The 19,393-nt window shown below is 44.6% G+C and overlaps 1 protein-coding gene across 8 annotated transcripts in view; it reads left to right on the top strand.

The window, feature by feature from the left end:
* Positions 1 to 3,766: 3,766 nt before the first annotated feature.
* Positions 3,767 to 19,393, top strand: part of LOC306883954 (neurexin-1a-like) — a gene marked incomplete at both ends in the record, with an annotated part of 389,273 nt that continues 373,646 nt past the window's right edge. For 6 of the 8 annotated variants that reach the window (XM_079439502.1, XM_079439505.1, XM_079439504.1 and 3 more), the window contains one exon: positions 3,767 to 4,475. In XM_079439502.1, the coding sequence (XP_079295628.1) occupies positions 3,767 to 4,475 (709 nt within the window). Of the gene's footprint in view, positions 4,481 to 19,393 lie in introns of all 8 variants that reach the window. The other 2 variants (XM_079439499.1, XM_079439501.1) reach the window with 1 other exon arrangement.

Here is a 19,393-nt window from a genome sequence, read left to right as displayed (position 1 = left end):
TGCTGTGCTCTCTCTTTCTGCATCCTGCATGATTTGTAGATTGTACACACAAAAAAGGCTCTGTATTTTCGTATTTTTGCCTATTTCCCGTTCATAATGGCGGTCATTTCTGACCACGCACAACACAAGTGTGACTATATTTTTTTTATGGTCATTTAGCTTTTTCAAATTAAGTCCTCATTTCTAAGTTTCGTACCATTCTGATGAAGTAGCGATTTGTAAAGTCAAGGTGAGCCCGTATAACTGTCTTTCATACATGTCATATTTAACCATAACAACGTAATGAGCAACAGAAAATAATATCCCCGCTCATGCGCCTCGTGCAGCATTGCAAATTCAGTTGAGAAGAAATTCAGCTCATTCTTCAAGGAGCCACATCTCTTTTTCACTCGTTACCTTGGTTCAGCGATAGTGAAGAGTTTATTATGAAAGTCATGGTTAGTGATCGTTTAAAGATAATTAAGGAATTCGTTTAAAATATAAATATACTACTAATAATAAATCATTTTCAATCAGCATGTAGCTAATAGTAGGACACTCTTAAACTGGAATGTATTATTTGTGTATTTAGTTGGGCTTACAGCAGTTTCAGTAGCTACTTTCATCTTTCATGGAGTGTAGCAGCAGTATCAGATTTCAGATCGTGTTATTAGCAAATTGTTAATAGTATGCATAGCAAATCAAGTCAAATTATTGCTGTTGTTTACAGAAGCGGCAGCAGAAAGTATCTGGTTGCATGACATTTCAGTGATTATAAATAGGGTAAATAACGCTTTTACTTTTTTTATTGTACAGAGATTTTGTGAACTCTTCAAGGCGAAATAGGCATTATTTGTGTTTCATTCATTTAAAAAGGGCTCATAGCAATTCTAAATTCCTTTGTGCAGCAGTGTAGTTATTCAGATCGCATGTAGCAAATAGCAACAGCATGCATAGCAAATTCATATGTGCTAAAGACCATTTGACAATGATGAAAGGTGGGAAAATAGGTTCTGGGTGGGCTGTGGAGTGAAGTCAGGAGAGAGCATCAGAAAGACTATGGACTGTCTGGAGGGACAAGGATATCGATCTCACACGAGCTGAGGGGTCTTTGGTCATGCCATGAAACACACGGTAGAGCTGAACTCAACTGCAGGTAGTTTACTGAAGAGAATGTAGACGGGTGAGTATAACAGGGTGTTGAACAGGGAACACAGCAGATCACAATATCAGGCGTCCATAGAGGACGACAGTAGGTCTACAGAGGGCCGAGGAAAACATCCACAGAGGATGAAAACACTGCGTGGGAGAAGCAGGGTCACATAAACTTGTGAACGCAACACTCCAGAATGACAGAGCTTGTGAGGTGAGGAGGGCAGAGTGGGGCAAAACGCCCCCTTAAGGACCCTTTTCTGTAAAACAATGTGTTCAGAAAAGTTATCATAGTTTTAATGACACTGGCAGGAATTACAAAATAAAAACCAAGTATGAAACATGTCCAGAGTTTTCATGTTGTTAGATTTTTAACAAAAATTCAAAATTTCCCCCACTCTACCTTAAGTAGCATCCCTCAATGAGTGTGCTGTTTGTGTGCAAGAGTGAATGATGTGTGGAGCCTACAGTCCAGACACTATTAATTTAACAAAGATTAAGAAATGGACAGATTGAATAAGAATTATTTTTCATAACATTCTAAAACATACTTAGGTTATTATTCTGTAATATTATTTATTTATGTGTTTGTTATAATTCCCATTATTTTAATAACAATAATAAAATAACAGTTTCCGTTGGGTTAATTATAATGATGTCAGCAGTGCTGAATATTATTAGCGACATCATCAGGGCTTTGCATTGACTGAAGATGCTGCAGAGCCCGAGCCGCGTCACGTGACCCGCTGTTTTAGCCCTAACCTGCCTCCATAACTTCTCCAACTACCGTCTTCATCAGTCGACGAGAGCCACGGCGTGCTGGGTAAGCCGAATTCATTTCATTTCAAACAGCTCTGTGGATGTGTTGTGTGCACTAGCTACTCTATTCTGCAGAAATCCCATAGATGCACATCGACACATTTTACTCCCAGAATCAGCGTTCATTAACACTCCAGATGCGCTCGTGCAATGATGCTGAATATAGTTTCGGTTTTGTCCGAATGGATCGTTTGCTGCTCTTCAGGTGAGCTCGATTAATGCTGTTTGATGGCATACGTGCTTTAAAAGATGTATAGCACGCAACACGAAGGGCTTGAACATGTTCTTCTGTAGAAGATGAGCTGATGTGGTATGGGGCGTATCACCTCGGATCGCAGCGATTACATCTGGAGCTTCATTCATGACACACATTTACATCTCTGTTTTAATCTGTGTGTTTCTGAAAATGAAAGGATGAGCATGTTCACTTGTGCTTTATGAACTGTGTAAGGTCACGCAAACATAACAATCGAACCCTTAACGTGTTATCCAGAGCACTAGGTGCTGTATGGCTTTAGACTTTATTTATCGTCCTCGAGACATACACGGATCAGTCCTTATGGACAGCGATTATGATGTAGCCGATACAGATTATTAAACACAAGAGAGTTAAATGTCTTACTCCATGTTTAGTTAGGTATGTTTTTTCCCTTGCATTAAAGTCTTGTTTACAATCAGACATTCCCACCGTTTTTCCCACGGGAAAGATCACAGGTTCAGTTAATTAAACACACTGAACCTGTAGCGGGGCATGTTGTCACACTCTGGGGTGAAAGGGGTCATCTGATGTTTATTGACAGTAATTACCCTTGGTATGACATGAAAAACGCACTTCTATAACATACCTGTATTTAAAATATACTCTTGTATTTAATTACATTTAAATGTACACAGTAAAGCAATTATGAAAAAAAGAAATAAAAATAGAGAATGTTTTACAGAAACATCAAACCTTTGTAATTACATTTTAATTAATTAAATGGCAACACATAAAGTCTGTTATTATTTTCCTTGATACAAATGGGAAACTTGCCTTGACCGGTGTATTTTTATGCAAATCCTGGCAAACACTTCAGTTCAGTCACTTCGCTTCAGTCATATTTATATATATATATACTGTATATAAACGCTTGTTGTTCTGGAGTGAAGGCCACTCATAGTCAGGTATAATAAGCAATAGTAAAACAGTCATGTTTGTCTAGGATTTGTGTAAGTCAGTGTTTCCCAGCCCTGTTTCTGGAGGCACGCCATCATTACACATTCTCTAACTCTTTTTAATTCCTAACACTTGATTCAACTCCAAAAGCTGAACGAGATGAGTCAGATAAGAGTCAGATAAGGGAGACGTCCAAAATGTGTACCACTGCTCTGCCTCCAGGAAAAGGGATGGGAAACACTGCTGTGAGCAAATTCTTCCTTAGGATGTCAGAACGATTGTCAGATGAACTGTTATTGTGTTTTTTTTCTCCAGTGTCAATGGCCGTATGTTGAGGGATCAGAGATGACGTCTGCTGCCTGCTACTGTTGAAAGAGGATTTAACCCTATAAAGCACTTATGGTCAAAATCACAGTTTCAGACAAAAAGTAACATGATGGATGACACTGAACACTGTGGATGATTGAAAAAAAATTAAATGCAGAACACAAATAATGTTGATGACATGAGGAGAAAAGTAGTGGAAGGGTCTCTAGAGATGTTGAACCATCCTAAGAGAGACTGTTAGGTGTTTTATGTGATTTGGGAAGTGTGGTCACTATTATAGTTTGTCCATTCAAAATCTTACTAAGATTATTATAAACTCAGCCTGACTGCATTATGACTCTTCAAATGCGACATGGTGCCCATCTCCTCTGGATTGGACTCTTTGTGTGTGCTGTGGAAGCTGGAGCTAGTCTCCGGTTTACTGGCGCAGAGGGACAATGGGCCTCGTTCCCCATGTGGAACGCTTGCTGTGAGAGCGAGATGAGCTTCAGCATGAAAACCAAGAATTTAAAGGGACTTCTGGTGTACTTTGATGATGAAGGCTTCTGCGATTTCCTCGAGCTGCACATACATGAGGGGAAACCCAGACTACGCTTTTCTGTTTTCTGTGCTGAACCTGCTTCCATACTTTCAGATGTTGTCATCAGTGACAACCAGTGGCATGAAGTCACAATCAGGAGGAACTTCAGAAACACTACCCTCATCGTTGACAAAGAAATAAAGTGGCAGGAGGTTAAGTCCAAAAGGCGGGATATGACTGTCTTCAGTCACTTGTTCTTAGGAGGGATTCCACCAGAACTAAGATTGATGTCTTCACAGCTGACATCGGACACTGTGAAGGATCACACTGCCTTTATGGGCTGGATAACAGACTTCAAAGTCAACAATTCAGAGCCTGTCATCATTACCAGTGCCGGGGTAAGCACTGACCTCTGTGGCTCACACAACATGTGCTTAAACGGAGGTGTATGCAGTGTTGTCAATAATGAGCCTACATGTGACTGCTCTGAAACCGGCTATCAGGGAAAGGACTGCGGTCAAGGTAAGGTATCTTGATTCAGCAACATTGCATGTGATTGATAAAACTGCAAGTCATTTGCAAATCAATTAACAAGCCTAGACTAATTCTGCCTTAAAAGCAAGAGTTCCCTCTAAAAGGGATGGCTCACCCTCAGGCCATCCAAGATGTAGATGTGAACAAATTTGGAGAAATGTAGCATTCCATCACTTGCTCATCAATGGATTCTCTGCAATGAATTAAAATTAACAAAATTAGAAATGTAAACCAATTAATTGTTACTCATTGGGGATTCGGGTAGTCGAGGAGCATTAATTATGCTCTACCTTAGTGCAGCTTTTGATTTAATTGATCATGATATTCTCACTGAGCGCTCAGAGCATGTTGTAGGTCTGAGAGGGACTGTTTTAAAATGGTGTTCTTCTTATTTGAAGGAAAGATCCTTTTCAGTGACTGTTTGGGAATTCTCATCCTCTACTGTTTCTATTAACTGTGGAGTTCCTCAAGGCTCTATTTTGGCATGCTAATGTAGATGACAATGTTAATTTGTTTATGGTTGCTTATCTTGAAATGAATTCGGCAGACCACACAATATATGCACAGCGATATGGAGTAAAAGAGCATTCACTTAGGTGTTAATTTCAGATGTTTCTGAAGCACGCTGCAACTGCTACAGCAAGCACTAGCCAAGTATTTAAATGTTGAGCAGCAAGCTCATTGGCTGCTGAAATAAAAATAACCAATCAGCTGCTCCATGTGATAACGATGTCAATATGTCTGATTGAGTTTGACCTATCGGACTGTGCCATCTTGAGTTACATGCCAGAATTTTGCATTTATCATTTTTAGACCAAATAAGGTTGACAGTGACATAAAATATGTATTAGGTCCATAGCCAATGAATGTGCAGCACCAGATAAGGAATCTGGATGTAATATTTGACTCTACCCCAAGATTTGATGATCAGATCAAATGTGTGGTGAAAAGTTTTTTTCTTCAATTGAAGGCTATTGCAAAAAAAGTATTTTTTTTGTCTGTTGCTGATCTTGAGATACACATTTGTCTCCTCCCGCTTGAATTATTGTAATGCACTTTATTTGTGAGTAAGCCAATCTCTTATTTTCTCTTATTGTAATTAGCCCAGAAAGCAGCTGAACGCCTCCTCTTTATTGCATGTGCTGTGAGTTTAGCGCACTGAACGCAACAGCCACCAGTTAGGCTTTATTTTTGTGATTACAGCAATTGACTAGATTTGTAGTGAGACACATTTTTGTAAGCACATTTTCACTGAAGCTGGAGTTTTCCTTCAAAATAAAAGCTCTACTGCAGTTTCTGTCAAAATAAAAGCTTAAAAGTGCAGTAAGAATTGCTGACAGCTAGCAGTTTAAATGCAGTCCAAATTCAAAATACATTAGGAAAGAAGTGTTGCAATTTTCCTACTGTATCTTTAGATTTTGATATTGTTACATCCCAGGTATACCAACAATTGACATTTTTAAATCTCGTTTGAAAAATACTTGCTTTTAATTGTTGAAATTTGGAAGTCTTATTTAGTTTTATTTTCTCTTTGGTGTTGCTATCTTTTATTAGGGGCCAAGCACCGAAGGTGCGTAGGCACCTATTGTATCCGTTGGCGTTCTTCTTCTTCCGTTTCTTCTGCTCGAAAGTCAATGCCCGCCCATAGAACCGCTTGCGGGAAAGTTAGAAAATTTGGCAATAGTAGTGTCAATAGTGTCAATAGTAACCACAGCAAATTTGGAGTCTCTAACTCAAACTCTCTAGCGCCACCACTTGTCCAAAATTTCAATTTATTTTATGCAAATAACTTTTGAACCGTAAGCCACAAAATTAAAATTATTTTTTCCTCTGAATCCTTGGCTCAAGCTGAGTTGAATGAAGTCCAAAATTAGGTTTAGTTTTTTCGCTATATTCAATTGTTCGTAAAAATTATATATGTACCATGGAGACCATGACCTGAAAGTACTCAAAACGTTTTGAGACAGTGCCACCTTGTGGTCAAAAGTTACAAGGAAATGTCAAATGAATGCTAATAGCTTTCTGTAAATTTTGCCTATTGTAATGAGACTGCTATTAATAGATTCCTTGGGTCATGCTGAGAACAGGCATACCAATGTTGCCATAGTCAGCCAAACTTTCTCTCTGCCCTTTTGATTTTCTTTAAAAACCTACTTTTTCGAACTCCTAGACCGTTTGTCCGATTTTCACCAAAATCGAATCATATCATCTTCAGACCATGCTGACAAAAAGTTATGGATTTCATGTTGATAGACAAAACAGTTTATCGGTGTTTGTTTGATGAAGGTCTTCTGACCGAAGCGTCGCTTTTTAAACATTTAAAATAAAGGGATTAACAGTGTGCAGATCTTTTTTCTACTTTTTCACACAAAACAGTTTACACATACCACAACAACGAATTTGAGACATGATACCAAAATGACACTTGAGGCCGTATCTCTGCAATGCTTTGGCATATTAACACCAAACATTGTGTGTGCCATTGTCACCTCACACAGAACACACCACATCACTGTTTGTCAAAAGTGAAAAGTCATTCAATCATATTACTAGTAGTTTTAAATGATTTTTCAGGCATTTGGACTGCAATAATCTTAAAATGGCTTTAATTACTAATTTCTGTGGTTGGTCTGATGCTCCATGCTATGCTTAGCTCCTCATTTTGCCGCTGATGTGCTGATGTGCTTGGCTCTGTCATTGCTGCTTGCAGCTATATTATTTCTGTTATTATTCATTTTTTGTCTTTTTGTTCGGTTCTCATCATTATTTGTATTTTTTACCATATAGTCCTTTGGTCTAATTTGTAGTGGAAAGGGCTCTATAAATAAACTAGACTTGAGCCTTGAATGAGTGCCGTCAGAATGAGAGTACAAACAGCTGATAAACACATCAAAATGATCCACAAGTAATCCACACCACTCCAGTTCATCAATTGATGTGTAAAGCCAAAAGCATGTTTAGGAAACACATCCATCATTCAAGCATTTTAACTAAAAAAATCCATATTCCATAATAACACTTCCTCTAGTGAAAAGGGAGTTTAGTCTGAATAAATGTATAATATAAAGATAAATCTGCACAGATCAAGCACCGTTTATAAGTGAAAACAGTCCAAAACAGCTCTAAACAAATATGCTTAAATTTTAGCCAGAAACAATGGTTTAAATTTAGAAACGTCTTAATGATATATTTCTTTTGGCTTCTCAAGATGGTAATTGATGGACTGGAATGGTGTGGGTTACTTGCGGATTATTGTGATGTTCAGATGTATTCTTTCAAACATTTGCAGTCACATTTCTTGTTATGCATAGCTATTGTGCACCAGAAATCAGAGACCTTTTCATGTATGTATTGTAGGGATGTGCATCTCCATCACTGAGGCCGTTGCGATACGCATCTCGGTGCAGAGCCAACGATACGATACACTGAAGATACACATGAAGCCGCTAGCGATGCGAGACAATTCACCCTATTACGATGCAGTGCGATTCGATTCAACAATATGCCGTTCAATGCAATACGATGCAATGGAATAATATGATCGCGTTTATTTCTTTGGTCAGACAGACTGCAAATCATAAATTAACTTGTGTCTTCTGACTTCTAATGCCTCGAGGCCTGTTTCATAAAACAAGTTTACCAAATAGGCCAGGCTTATTTCAGTTAGTCTGACTCACTGTCAAATGATTTGGTTCCATAAAGCAAATTGAACAAAGATCAACCTCAGTCACTCTGGCTACTTCTGCTGGAAAGCTAACCTGGTTCAGTTCAGGAAAACTAAGCTGAGCTCACTGACCAATAGGAATGCAATGATATTACCACTGAGTCTCTCACATATTATCATAGCCATGCAGCCTTTCTCTCTGGTTTTATAATAGCTGTACCTTTTATAGTTAGAACAGATAGCATTAGAACATTACAATCTAACATTGCTCTCTAAAGCATTAACAATCACTAAAATAAAAGTTAAAATCACTAAATTAAAACTACATTTTAACTGCTATAAGAAACACACATTACCTCATCTGAGCTTAGTAATTAGGACTCTATTAGCTTGCATTTTGAATGAATGAATGAATTGCATTCATATTTTAAATGAATGCAATGATATATCCCAACAAGCAGATTTTTTATTTATTATTTATGTATTTTATTATTTATTTATTTTTCACTTGGTAGATCTTGGTGAGTTTCTCATTTGAAAAGTAGATCCCCACACAAAAAAGTGTGGGCACCCCTGCCCTTGTCAGTGAGAGGCTCATTCAGAATCAGCACATGGTCACTGTTTAGTGGGCTTTATTTTCAAGTGTGCAACTCGGCATTCGCTGTTCTTCTGCTGGTGGTTATCAAACAGTGTTGCATTACTGCGGGCACCCCCTTCTGGATTGGGGTTGAATTGCCTGTATTCGTTGTAAGGCCTCATGCACCGAACCGAGATGTCCGTACCGTGACGGTTCAGTACGAATAAATGTATCGTCACACCCCTAGTGTGTGTGTGTGTGTGTGTGTGTAAAGAACAGAGTGGGGAATGCATGTACTGTTGACAGTATCAACATTATTGTTGTTTACCGTTATATCATAAAGACTTAAATCAGAGTCTTATTATAAAGAGATCAGAAGACCCCAAACAACTCAAAATCATTAAATAACTTCAAAGGAATTCAGTTGGTTTGTGAGTTCTTTGGATCATTAGGTAGGTCATGCTTTGGCTGCATCAAATCCAAGTGCTAACTTAGGCTGCATGACCATATTCATGTCTCATCTGTCATAGATTGACCATTGCCAAATGTCTTGTAGTACACAGCCAAGTTGTTCTTCGGTAAGTATAAAAGATTCAATAATTACTGGATACCTAGTAAACGTCTAGGTTACGTATGTAACCCCAGTTCCTCGAAGGAACGAGACTGCATCTTGAGACGCTTTGGGGAACGCCTTCAGCGTGACCGGCTCTGAATACAAATGAAATCAAATGTGTAATGACTTTAGAACTATTGTTCTAGCTTTAGCTTTTTTAAGCTTCTTATCATTCTTAAGATTCGATATTTATATGATTAATTGTTATTAATCAAAATGTCCAACATATACCTCATTAATGACTTGTCCAGCAAGCATTAAACCAGTATGCCTTAACCTGTTAACCTTCGCCCCCATTTGGGGCCTCACAGGTGAAAATAACCTACCTAAATTAAAATGGTAACAGTTCGTGACAAAGTGTGCTACACAAACAAATTAGGTATCTTTGGAAAGAAGACACTCTGGGCTTTACTATCTATCATCCAGAGTTGATAATGCTCAAAAAGATAAAACGACACTGACGTGCCTTGAAAAATATTTTTCCACACTGAATGTTTTTTTATTACATATACAAATACATGAAATAAGTCCTGGAGCAATCCAGAAAAGTAATGGATCGAAAGCCATGTGTCTCATAAGTTCATATTTCAAATTTGAAGAAGATACCATGAAAAATGAGATTCCTGCAATATTTTTTCTGAAACTATTTATAGTCCCCCCCTCCCCCCTGTTTGAGGAAAAATAACCACCAAATGGATTGCAGAATTATAATAATAATAATTAATAATTAATTACATTTATATAGCGCTTTTCTGCTTCTCTAAGCACTCAAAGCGCTCTACATTGTGAGGGGTGGTGTCTCCTCGTCCACCACCAGTTATACAATTATACACCACCAGAATTATACAAACTATTTTAGTCATTATACATATTCCTGCATAGTTTTTCAATTATAAAATAATAGACAGAATTTTAGACATCATATAAGTGATTTATTTGAGCACTAAAAAAATACTAAAATAATTATTTGAGTAATAAAATAGAAAAAAAAATAGAAAAAATTGCTTTGTATATAGTATGTATATTGAAGTATTCTGATTGCCAGACATGAAGTGATATTGGCAGACATGGTCATAGAGTCAGTAATCACACGCTGATGTGCTTCCATTCAGATGATAATCATACAGATGGGCCATATAATCAATAATAGCTGATCAATGAATCACAATGATAGCCGTCATAGAGTCACTAATAAACACGCTGATGTCCGTCCATACATATTATAATCATGCAGACACGGCCACATTCCCCACACAATACACACACACACATATAAAAAATGTAGAAGAAAAAAAAAAATTTTTTTTTTTTTTTATGGATAAAGCAGATCGCTAAGTTACGCCGCGCTCAGATGACAGCGTCATAGCCTGCGTCACGCTTTCAGGAGGGAGCGCCAAATTCAAATAAACTATATTCCGCTTTTCTGAGACTTTTTTTTCCGTGGACGGTCTCATTCTGTTTGTAAAACTGTATGCTACAACACCGTGTTGTTTTTTTACCACCAAGTGTGGGATCTGAGGTTTTATTTTACTTTTTAAGAACTGAGAACACATTCTGTAAGTTAGATCAATATTTACATAAATAAACGAGATGATGAATTGAACTGCTTGTCTGTTTATCTAATATACATTCAAAAAAAATACAGAATGCTGCTTATTTGAAATTTGAACTCTCCATTAAATTATTTGAAAAGCTTTTGCATTACTTTGATCAGATACAAGGATTAAAGGATTTGGGAGTCTGTCTCTATCTCACACAAACAAATCTCTTTGCTAAAATAATTACTTTGATGCTCTGCTTTGTGTTGTAATTCTAGATATCAAAAATCATATTATATATAACCTTTACACAACATCTCTCTTTCAGATGAATTTTATGCACACACACACACACACACACAGACACACACACACACACACACACACACACACACACACACACAGACACACACACACACACACACACACACACACACAGACACACACACACACACACACACAGACACACACACACACACACACACACAGACACACACACACACACACACACACAGACACACACACACACGCACACACACACACACACACACACACGCACGCGCACGCACACGCACGCACACACACACGCACGCACACACACACACACACACAAGATGCCTTCTTATGCTTTTAAAGCTTCATCCAAGGAGTTTACAGATTTGACTAAGTAAGTTTACAGTTTATTTAATGCTATACTATGGGAAACAGTGATCATCTGATTATCATGTCTCTTCCCTTTCTCCCTCAAACACACAGGCACATACACAGGATGTCATAACTATATAGGCCTACAGTTTTAGGATTCATCAGTGTGGATTATAGCTTTATTATATTAATCAATTACACTTTTTAGAAGTTTTTAATGTGTCAAATCTCACTCTTTCCTACCTATTATTATATTCTCTTATTATATGCTTTTATGGAATAGGAGCTGATATACATATTCAAGAGCGTGCAAAGATGGGTAGTATTTTGATCGTATGTAGTGGGCCGGTCTGGGCCAAAATGTCAGGGCCGATTTTTTGTCCCAGTCCAGCCCTGGCTTGCACATCATATAGTGCTGTTGTTTGCATTTCAATCGCTTAAATCACTTGTTTTTAAACCGCAATGCTTAAAAACATGTGCAAATTATGAGTTTTCGTGACCATAGCTCCCAATGTGACATGAGCGCACTAAATAGGCTAAAGCTTGCCGCAAAGCCCCAGCAAAAGTTACAATGAATATGTCAAGGGAAAATAGGAGATATTTGAATTATTTATTTATTTATAAACTAGTGTTTTCTGAGTCAGTGTGTTACGGGGCTGACGAGACGTGAGACGTGCGGATCCATGTGCAAAGCTTTATTAAGAAACATGGTCAGAAACAGGCAGGGTCAGACATCGGCAAACAGGTATGGCAAGGGCAAGACAGAGCAATCCGTGGAGCAAGCGTGGGTCAACGATGAGCGAACAGTATCCAAAGGGGCAAGGCAGAGAGAGAATCCAGAGACGAGAGCAATAATCCAAACGGGGAGCGACCAGAGTCCAAACGGCAAGGCAAAGGGGTAAATCCAGGAAACAAAGGCAGGGTCAGACACAGCAAGATAAACAAGGCAAGACAAGACTAAGACTATGATAATGGCTCTGTAGAGTTGCTATCGCTATGCAAGTGATATACGCTAACAATACTCGGCCGTGAGCAAGAGCAAGTCCCAGGCTTATATGGTGTGTGGTGGTGATTGGAAAATGGTGATCAGGTGTGTGTGATGTGTGAATGGTGACAGCTGTGATCTGTGCAATGGATTGTGGGAAATGGAGTCCAATGTGCTGTGAGTGTAAAAGTCACTGTGGTGAACGGGTGACCTCTAGTGGTGGTTGACAGGGAGAGCATGGACCAGATTCGTGACATAGCCCCCCCCCAAGGAGCGGCTTCCAGACGCTCTTATATAGTCCAGGAGGGCGGTGGAGCGGAGGCGGAACAGGGGGAGGGACGGAGGGCCAGGTCCATGAGGAAGTGGGAAGACCGGGGACTGAGGCAGAACCGGCAGAGCAGGACACCCAGGCGGAACCGGAGACCAGGACAGAGCAAGAGCCCACCAGGGCGGAGCAGACGGACCAGGAGCCCACCAGGGCGGAGTAGATGACCACCAGACCGGAGTAGAAGACCACCACGGCGGAGCAGACGACCACCAGACCCGAGCAGAAGACCCCCACGGCGGAGCAGACGACCACCAGACCCGAGCAGAAGACCACCATGGCGGGGCAGACGACCACCAGACCCGAGCTAGAGCCCACCAGGGCGGAGTAGACGGACCAGGAGCCCACCAGACCGGAGTAGAAGACCACCACGGCGGAGCAGACGACCACCAGACCCGAGCAGAAGACCACCATGGCGGGGCAGAGGACCACCAGACCTGAGCAGAAAACCCTCGCCAGGAAGCAGACTGGGCAGGAAACCATGGCAGAGTCTGAGATCTGGGGGAAACAGAGACAGACAACACAGGGAGAGCAGAGACAGACAATACAGGGAGAGCATTCATGATCTCAGGGGGCGTGGCAGGGCAGGACGAGGATTCATAGACTGCGTTTATAGCCGTGACAGGACAAGGCGTGAGCTCACAGACGGCATCTTTAGCCGTGACAGGACAGGGCGAGAGCTCACAGACGGCCTCTTTAGCCGTGACAGGACAGGGCGAGAGCTCACAGACGGCCTCTTTAGCCGTGACAGGACAGGGCGAGAGCTCACAGACGGCCTCTTTAGCCGTGACAGGACAGGGCGAGAGCTCGCAGACGGCCTCTTTAGCCGTGACAGGACAGGGCGAGAGCTCACAGACAGTGAGTTCAGGAGCGGCCTTCATGGCCGTGACAGGGCAGACAGTGAGTTCAGGAACGGCCTCCATGGCCGTGACAGGGCAGACAGTGAGTTCAGGAACGGCCTCCATGGCCGTGACGGGGCAGACAGTGAGTTCAGGAACGGCCTCCATGGCCGTGACAGGGCAGACCGTAAGTTCAGGAACGGCCTCCGTGGCCATGACAGGGCAGACCATGAGGTCAGGAACGGCCTCCGTGGCCGTGACAAGGCAGACCGTGAGTTCAGGAACAGCCTCCGTGGCCGTGACAGGGTAGAGAGTGACGTCAGGAACGGCCTCCATGGCCGTGACAGGGCAGACAGCGAGTTCAGGGACGGGTGCCACCACTTCGGGAGGTTCTGCAGCGGAAGCCGCCACCTCTGGAGGCACTGGAGCAGACTCGTGGACAGGAGAGGCCTCAGGAGCACAGTGTGCAGCCCACACACTCAAAATGGCAACCGCCATAACGGGAAGTACTGAGGTCAGGGGAACAGTCTCTGTAACAGACAGGGTTGAGGCCCTGGGAATGCCAGCTACTCGCACTGACATCAGTGGTGGGTCCATCACACTGGATATCAGCACTCGAAGGACTGACCTTGAATCTGTGGTAACAGCCTCTGGCAGTTCGGCGGAGGCGTGAAGAGACTCTGGCTTGACAGCGGCGACGTGAGCAGACTCTGGCTTGACAGCGGCGACGTGAGCAGACTCTGGCTTGACAGCGACGACGTGAGCAGACTCTGGCTTGACAGCGACGACGTGAGTAGACTCTGGCTTGACAGCGACGATGTGAGCAGACCCTGGCTTGACAGCGACGACGTGAGCAGACCCTGGCTTGACAGCGACGACGTGAGCAGACCCTGGCTTGACAGCGACGACGTGAGCAGACCCTGGCTTGGCAGCGACGACGTGAGCAGACTCTGGCTTGGCAGCGACGACGTGAGCAGACTCTGGCTTGACAGCGACGACGTGAGCAGACTCTGGCTTGACAGCGACGACGTGAGCAGACTCTGGCTTGACAGCGACGACGTGAGCAGACTCTGGCTTGACAGCGACGACGTGAGCAGACTCTGGCTTGACAGCGACGACGTGAGCAGACTCTGGCTTGACAGCGACGACGTGAGCAGACTCTGGCTTGGCAGGCATGACATGAAGGGGTGCTGTTGCTGCCGCCATTTTGTGAGTGAGTGCGGTGCCGCGTTCCTCCGCGACACCCACAGTGAACGGAGAGCCCACACACAGCAAAGCATAGTCCATAAATTTACTGAGAGATGAACGGGGACCCTCGCGGATTAACTGAGACTTGAGCGGCTGATTAATGCCCTCACAAAAAAAATCTATAAGTGCATAGTCCGGCAGATCAGAAAAATAGGCGAGGTCTAAGTACTCCTGAATATAATCCTCGAGCGGTCGCGAGCCCTGCTCGAGGGTTAATAACAGTCGTGCACAGTCCATACCTGGCCAATGTCCTCTTGAAAAGCCGCTGGATCCTTGTGTGGCCGAGTATTCTGTTACGGGGCTGACGAGACGTGAGACGTGCGGATCCATGTGCAAAGCTTTATTAAGAAACATGGTCAGAAACAGGCAGGGTCAGACATCGGCAAACAGGTATGGCAAGGGCAAGACAGAGCAATCCGTGGAGCAAGCGTGGGTCAACGATGAGCGAACAGTATCCAAAGGGGCAAGGCAGAGAGAGAATCCAGAGACGAGAGCAATAATCCAAACGGGGAGCGACCAGAGTCCAAACGGCAAGGCAAAGGGGTAAATCCAGGAAACAAAGGCAGGGTCAGACACAGCAAGATAAACAAGGCAAGACAAGACTAAGACTATGATAATGGCTCTGTAGAGTTGCTATCGCTATGCAAGTGATATACGCTAACAATACTCGGCCGTGAGCAAGAGCAAGTCCCAGGCTTATATGGTGTGTGGTGGTGATTGGAAAATGGTGATCAGGTGTGTGTGATGTGTGAATGGTGACAGCTGTGATCTGTGCAATGGATTGTGGGAAATGGAGTCCAATGTGCTGTGAGTGTAAAAGTCACTGTGGTGAACGGGTGACCTCTAGTGGTGGTTGACAGGGAGAGCATGGACCAGATTCGTGACACAGTGTCACAAAGATGAAGCTAAAAATCCTGGCTCGCCATCTCCTCAGTGGATGCTTCTTTGGAAAGAAATGCATCTTTACGCATTATAATGAAAGAGTTTTTGTTTTGGATAGGAATTATTTCATTTTGTAGTAATTCAAAGCTTTCTATAGATATATTCATCATGTCTGTAAGGAAAATATTCAACGAAGAGTTTTGGTTCATTTTTGTGAAGCGCTCCTGTTCAAGACTGGGACGGCAAGCACATCCTATTAGTTTTCTTTATTTTACAAAATCACTACGTTTTCTTGATATTGTGAGTGCACACAAATAAAAATAGACCCTTTACAGTGCCGAACGATGTATTATTCTTACCTTTTATGAGCAACAATTACAGCGTATTTAATTTGTTTTACGCTAATGTCCTGAAGCATGCTTCAGCTTCCACTCTCCGCACAAACGATTGGAGCGCACATTTATCTAGGTTAAATGTTTCAACTAACTGTCAGAGAATCACAGTCACCTGCACCTTCATTAGCCAGATCCCAATCACCTGAGTACTGATTCCCCGCACCTGTCACCGGCTAATGAACAGCACTATATCCACTCATCACAAGCACTCCTTCCTCGTCCGGTCTACCGTTCACTACCCGAACCTAGCCTGACTACTAACCTTGTGTTACTTACCTGCAGACCTCCAGGTTCCCCCTGTTCCAAGTCTCCACCGCTCCTAGTCTCCACCGCTCCTGTTCTCCACCGCTCCTGGCTCTTCCTGGTCCTGTTCCTCCCCGCGGCAGTGCGCACCGCCGACTTCCCTTCCTGGATCCTGTTCCCGCTCCTCCACTCAGCATTCACCCGTGCACCTTTCACAATAAACCCTGTATTGACCTTACTCCTCCGTGTCTCCTAGCCTGTTCGTGACAGAAGACCGGACCAACTACAGCACCGCGTGTCATGGAGTCCCGGCCACCCTCGGCCGTCGACACGCTGGAGGAGTTGGTCAATACTCTCCGGGCTTCCCTTCTTCCGCCACCTGTCCCACCACCTGCCTCTGAGAGTCCCGTGGCCATTCCATCCAAATACGCGGGTGATGCGGCGGGGTGTGGCGGCTTCCTGCTCCAAGTGTCCTTGTACATCGCGGCACAACCCCGTAAGTTCACCACCGAGAGATCGAAGGTGGCTTTTCTTACCTCCCTCCTGTCCGGCAAGGCGTTGCTATGGGCGCAGGCTATCTGGGACGCGCAGAGCACCATCATCAACTCCTACGAAGCGTTCACCAGCCACTTCAAGGAGGTCTTCGGAGTCGCCGCGGGACGCATCTCTGTGCAGGATCGTCTTCTTCGCCTACGCCAAGGAGAGGCGTCCGTGGATGACTACACCTTGGAGTTTCGCACTCTAGCGGCCACAAGCGGCTGGAACGAAGCAGCTTTACTGAGTGCCTACCGCCTCGGCTTGAATCCCCGCCTGCGCGCCCAGATGGCCATCTACGATGACAGCGTAGGACTAGAAACCTTCATGCAACGCGCTTCTCGCATCTCTCAACGCCTCACCGCCTGCCTCGAGGATGAGTCCGCCCCCCCGTCAGCTTCACCCGCTGCAAGCTCCCCAGTACCAGAACCCATGCTCGTAGACACCGCCCGCCTCTCCCGCATGGAACGTGCGCGCCGCCTCGCGGCCAACCTATGCCTCTACTGCGCGAAACAAGGACACTTCATCCGGGAATGCCCCGTCCGACCTCCACGCCCCGCGGTGAGTACCCTTCAACTTGAGCCAGATATTTCTTCATTATCACTGATGCCAGTACAACTCCTCACCCCAGACTCCTCTCTTACAGTCTCCGCCCTGGTCGACTCGGGCTCCTCGGGGAACTTCATTTCCCAAGCCCTACTAACCCACCTCAATCTCCCCCGGAGGCGGCAACCCCAGGAGCTCCGAGTCGAGACCATCCAGGGAAAACCGCTGGGGCGTGGTAGAGTGAGGTATCGCTCTCCTCCCGTAACACTCCGGGTCGGCTGTCTACACGAGGAGTCCATCACCTTTCTGGTACTGGAGGGGCCCACGGTGGATATCATCCTGGGACGCCCATGGCTCAATCTCCATTCTCCAGTAGTCAGATGGGATCCATGCGAAGTCACTCGCTGGAGCGAGTTTTGTTCCCAGTCCTGCCTGCAGTCAGTACAGAGGATCCCTACGAACCCCGCCCCCCTGACAGTCTGTTCCACTCTAGTAGAAAGTCCTGAGCCCCAGGTGAAGTGTACCGTCCCATCTGACTACCAGGCGTTCCAGGATGTATTCAGCAAACAGGCAGCCACTCGCCTACCACCGCACCGGCCATGGGACTGTGCCATTGACCTGCTGCCTGGGGCAAAACTTCCTAAGGGTAAGATTTACCCCCTGTCCATCCCGGAGCGCAAGGCAATGGAGGAGTACATCAAGGAGGCTCTTCAACAAGGCTTTATCCGGCAGTCAACATCCCCCGCCGCCTCGAGCTTCTTCTTCGTGGGCAAAAAGGACGGAGGCTTGAGGCCCTGTATAGATTACCGCACACTCAACGAGCAGACAGTCAAACTCCCATACCCGCTTCCCCTGGTCCCGGCCGCCCTCGAGGAACTCCGTGGGGCCCGCATCTTCTCCAAGTTGGACCTGCGAAGCGCGTACAACCTCGTGAGGATAAGGGCGGGCGATGAGTGGAAGACGGCGTTCCACACTCCATCTGGGCACTACGAGTACCGGGTTATGCCGTACGGCCTCTCCAACTCACCGTCCGTCTTTCAAGGCTTCATGAACGAGGTGTTCCGGGAGTTCCTCCACCAATTCGTGATCGTCTACATAGACGATATCCTGATTTACTCCCGGAACCTGGCCGAACATCGCCACCACGTTGAGCAGGTCCTCCAGCGGCTCCGAGAGCACCGGCTCTACCTTAAACTGGAGAAGTGCGAGTTCCATCGCTCCACGGTGCAGTTCCTCGGCTATACCATCAGTCCCGAAGGAATCCAGATGGACCAGGGGAAAGTCCAAGCCATCCTAGACTGGCCTCTACCACAAACGGTTAAGGAACTACAGCGCTTTCTGGGCTTCGCCAACTTTTACCGACGGTTCATCTGTCAATTCAGTCGACTGTCATCACCCCTCACCTCCTTGCTCCGTGGTAAGCCCAAGTCTCTGTCCTGGAACCCCGAAGCCCACGAAGCGTTCCAACAGCTCAAGGAAGCCTTCAGCACGGCCCCTATCCTACGCCACCCGGATCCCCAGATCCCCTTCGTCGTGGAAGTCGACGCCTCTACCACGGGAGTCGGGGCCGTGCTGTCCCAACACCACGGCGAGCCTCCCCGCCTCCATCCTTGCGCTTACTTCTCGCGGAAGCTGTCCCCTGCGGAGGTAAACTACGACATTGGCAATCGAGAGCTGCTGGCCATCAAACTAGCCTTGGAGGAGTGGCGTCACTGGCTGGAGGGAGCCACCTGCCCCTTCACCGTCATCACGGACCATAAGAACCTCCAGTATCTACGAGATGCCAAACGCTTAAACCCTCGTCAAGCACGCTGGGCCCTCTTCTTCACCCGGTTTTCCTTCTCTATCACCTACCGCCCCGGAATCCGCAAC

The sequence above is a fragment of the Barbus barbus genome (assembly GCF_936440315.1).
Source record: "Barbus barbus genome assembly, chromosome: 18".
NCBI classification, from domain to species: Eukaryota; Metazoa; Chordata; class Actinopteri; order Cypriniformes; family Cyprinidae; genus Barbus; species Barbus barbus.
The sequence above is the reverse complement of the archived record's forward strand: the minus strand, read 5'-3'. Positions and strand labels throughout refer to the sequence as shown.